Here is a 3,763-nt window from a genome sequence, read left to right on the forward strand (position 1 = left end):
ATAGCTCTTGATAGTAAAGAATATTTAGTCCCGTAATACGAATCCAAGCTAATGTAGTGTCAAAAGAAGCCTCATTGAGGCAGAAGGAAAGAGACTAAGGTTTAACTGCTAAAATCCATGAACCACCCAAAAGAATCTTCTCCCTATCCTCAAGTAAGTCGTCACACTTGATCAAAAAATAACCATAACCAACGTCCATGACTTCATACCCACCTCGTAGTTTCCACACATATTTGAGTTTGAACACAATAGCTGAATAGCTCAGAGTCTTACCAAAAACTTTTACTAATATAGTCCCTACATATGGTTTAGCTAATACCTTGAGAGCTTCTTTAAAGAAACTGACACTCGGAGACTTGGGATCCGCTTACTTGCTAACAATGGTAGCCAAACAACTACCAACAAGAGAACAATCCATGATCAGAAATTTTAGCTGAGAAGCCTCCACCAAAAAGACACTTTTAAATCCTTGAGAAAAGATCCCTCCTTAACACCAGATGCACCTTCCCCAACACTCTCCCCCTTATCTCTCCTTCCGACTAGGTCCGACCCCTCACCGTGTTTCTCTGGCTCATGATCCCTCTCGTTGACAACCCCGCTCTCTCCGCCGCTCATGGCTATCCCGAATGCCGATTATCTTTTGCAGTTATACCAACACTACATTAAAAATGTCATTAATTTTGTCGTATCAAGTATTCAATTGTTTATTAAGACCGTCTTAAAAGATCACAAGAGACGCTAGGAGTTTAATGACCTCATTCTTTAATATTGTTTGTTAAATTAAGGTGCATTTCCTTATATTTTAAAAGCTATAAGCTATAATTATCAACAAGTATAAAAACCTTATCTATTTCATCAAGATAACGTGGGTTAAATTTAAACCAACAAAACATTTTAATTTGAAAGTTTAGGTTCCAAAATATGGGTTATTAGAGGCATTGACAAGAAAGAAAGAAGAATGGCGTTGATGAGAAGCATGATTCGTTCGGCCATGGCTTTACAACCCTTGCTACCCCGGCCTTGTATCCTCACGCCCATTCACATTGCCTCTCGCCGCTTTCGTCCTCCGCAACCGCCTACCTCTTGCTCTCACCATGAATCGACGCCGTCTCACGACCATCAAGAACCTTCCGGTAATTTCAACATAAATTCATTATGCAGCTTTGTAATCGCATTATCAATTCAAATGTCTCCTGATTGGGATTGCAACAGAGGTATCCAAGAACGGTGGCACCCACGCTGATTACGATGAGTGGCTCGCATTGGATCAGAAGGTCAACTCGTATCCAAGTGTTCGAGGGTTCACCGCAATTGGAATTGGAGGTGATGATTTTGTGCAAGCCATGGTCCTTGCCGTTCAATCTGTCATCCAACACCCAATTCCTCAGGTTTTGTTTCTATTCTCTCTCTCTCTCGCTCACTCATCTTCTATTTTATAACTTTACTTATTTTTTTGCTGCTAAAACTACAACTTATAACAATATATTAATTAATTGAACTAGAAAACGAATATCAACTCTGTGTAGCTGTAATTATATGTTTCATGAGCACTGATTAGGAAATAGGGACTAACTGGTAATGCCCCTGCATGATGTAAGGCATTCTCATTGTGAAAACATCTTCAAGCTTGCCCAATGCCAATGTTAGCTCTGAAATGTCAATGGATCTCTTATGGTTTGTGATCAAAGACGAGTAAAAGTATCTAACTTCTTGTTGGCAGTTTCTTGACTGGGAGTTAACCAAACATTCCCACTATGTAAAGTCCCTAATATAGTCTAGGCCTTGGTTGCAACTTGCAACACTTCTCTCGCTTGCACTCTCTATGATGGTGTGGAACTTCTTGATTATCTTGAATGCACTTGTAAGTTAGCTTAAACTTCCTGGGCTTCGCTGGTTAACTCATGACTGGGATCTAGAAATGATTTTAGTTCTACAATCTTTGGATGAATGTGGTAAATGTTGAGATCTTCTGTCACAAGATAAACAAACTTTTAGGTGATACTTCAGTTTCCTTTCAATTGATACGATTACAACAGGGTAGCCAAAGTGATATGCTGTTGACAAATTATTTCTTGCTGTAGCTTGGTTGCTGACCTCTGGTATTACAAGCTGTTCACATCAATGATATTTCCTGGTTGACACACGAGAATGTTTGCAATGAATGTATATCACAATAATGAACACTATGGATCATAAATGAGGACTTGCAAATAGACTGAGTGCAAGTTCGGTTCCAACCGAGATTAGTCACATAAGAATATATGCCAAGCTTTAATAGATTTAACTTTAGTTATTAAATCTTGCAAGAGGGTGAGTTTTAGCACAACAGTAGGGTTGCCTTGTGATTTGGAGGCTTGCAGACTCAGATTTTGGAAAAAAAGTTTCTTTACTTTCAAGGATAAGGCTGTATTCGTTATCATTACCCTCCTCAAACCCTACCAAGTGAAAGCCTTGTTCCCTAAGAAACCCTGCTTCAATTGAGTTTTGCTACATGAAAATTGTGAAAAGTTGGATGATTTAACTCTTCTCAATATATTTTACCTTCACTTTTTGTCCAGCATTTGAGGAGGACTTCACAAATGCCATATAATGTTTGATCTGCATAACATTTGACATCATGTTTCAGGGATGTGTGAAGCAGAAGTCATCATCGGGGGGCAAATATGTATCTGTAAATATTGGACCCATTGAAGTTGTTTCCAGTGAGCAGGTCATTTTGGCTGTTCTTTCCTTTTCTCCCTTTCAATACTGGAAGAGTAAATATTCATAGCTTATTTTTACCTGGGTGGAGGGTAGGTTATGCTACGATGTAATGTGAATTTCAATTTATCTGATATTATGTTGTAGCTTGTAGGTTGAATCTTTATGCAATTAAGGCTGAGAGAATGTACCTTGATGTGGAATGTTGTATTTTTCAGGTCCAAGCTGTATATAATGCCATGAGAAGGGATGACAGGATGAAATACTTTTTATAATAAGTCAGATTCTATTTTTAGATATCAAGGTATGTCTAATCATGGCTGCTTTCTACTTAGGTCAATTTTATTCTCTAATTAACCCAGGATAACCAATACATATCCCTGTAGTAATCAGGATGAAAGTTGGTTATGTTTTTATATTCTCTGAAGATGTGGCACACCAACTGTATGACTTCCTAGTATTAGTTTTGATAGTATAATAGATATTGTTAATTCCCTTTTATTGATGACCTGGTTTTAGTTAAAACTATAAAAGAGCTTCTTTCATGTATAAATAACTGGATGTCATGTCATCCTGATATTTTTAGTATTTTTAGTAACTAATACATGTAAAAAGGGGGGGGGGGGGTCTCTTTCACAGTTTCACTTTCACTAGTCTTCAACACTTACTATTTTTAGTAACTACTCAAATTTGAGTTTTTGTAAAATGAAAAATAGTTGTAGGAGAGATAATCTCTATTGTAAGTCGACTCGGTTGATTTAGATTAGTCACGTTTCAATTTGCTTCTGAATATGGGTAGATTAAAATCGAACACGAGATTCTTGTCTTCCAATTCTGCCATGCATCTCAAGTGATTAATTGGCATCCATACTCCTGTGAAATCTCAATCCGTACTTAAAAATAAGCAAAAAGCATAAAGTTTCACAGACTTTAAATGATATCTACGAAGCATTGAAGGGGGGAAGTTTAAGAAAAAACAAGTCTTTTTCTACTTCTAGGAATTAAGTTGAAGCAGATGAACTGATGAAGAAAATCGTGAGTGACACGTGTTTGAACTTTCTTC

The 3,763-nt window shown here is 37.4% G+C and overlaps 1 protein-coding gene across 2 annotated transcripts; it reads left to right on the forward strand.

Moving 5' to 3' along the window:
• The first annotated feature begins 329 nt into the window (after window positions 1-329).
• LOC107631989 (uncharacterized) lies at window positions 330-3,478 on the forward strand. Of its 2 annotated transcripts, none has more exons than XM_021120011.2 (4): window positions 330-1,133; window positions 1,213-1,388; window positions 2,627-2,792; window positions 2,919-3,389. In XM_021120011.2, exons 1-3 carry the CDS (start codon window positions 959-961, stop codon window positions 2,768-2,770), a joined length of 495 nt encoding a protein of 164 aa, XP_020975670.1. In that variant the 5' UTR covers window positions 330-958; the 3' UTR covers window positions 2,771-2,792; window positions 2,919-3,389. The 2 variants fall into 2 exon arrangements, with proteins under 2 accessions (XP_020975670.1, XP_088363873.1); XM_088507747.1 differs by having other exon boundaries at window positions 335-1,133; window positions 2,627-2,710; window positions 2,919-3,478.
• The last annotated feature ends 285 nt before the right edge of the window (window positions 3,479-3,763 follow it).

Source organism: Arachis ipaensis, chromosome B3 (assembly GCF_059453495.1).
Source record: "Arachis ipaensis isolate K30076 ecotype BB chromosome B3, ASM5945349v1, whole genome shotgun sequence".
Lineage (NCBI taxonomy): Eukaryota > Viridiplantae > Streptophyta > Magnoliopsida > Fabales > Fabaceae > Arachis > Arachis ipaensis.

Bases quoted from the DNA above. Each gene is read 5' to 3' on its own strand.
- LOC107631989 (XM_021120011.2), top strand. From the start codon at position 959: ATGGCGTTGATGAGAAGCATGATTCGTTCGGCCATGGCTTTACAACCC. The intron at 1,134-1,212 runs GTAATTTCAACA...GGATTGCAACAG, and splicing joins CGACCATCAAGAACCTTCCG to AGGTATCCAAGAACGGTGGC. The intron at 1,389-2,626 runs GTTTTGTTTCTA...ATCATGTTTCAG, and splicing joins TCCAACACCCAATTCCTCAG to GGATGTGTGAAGCAGAAGTC.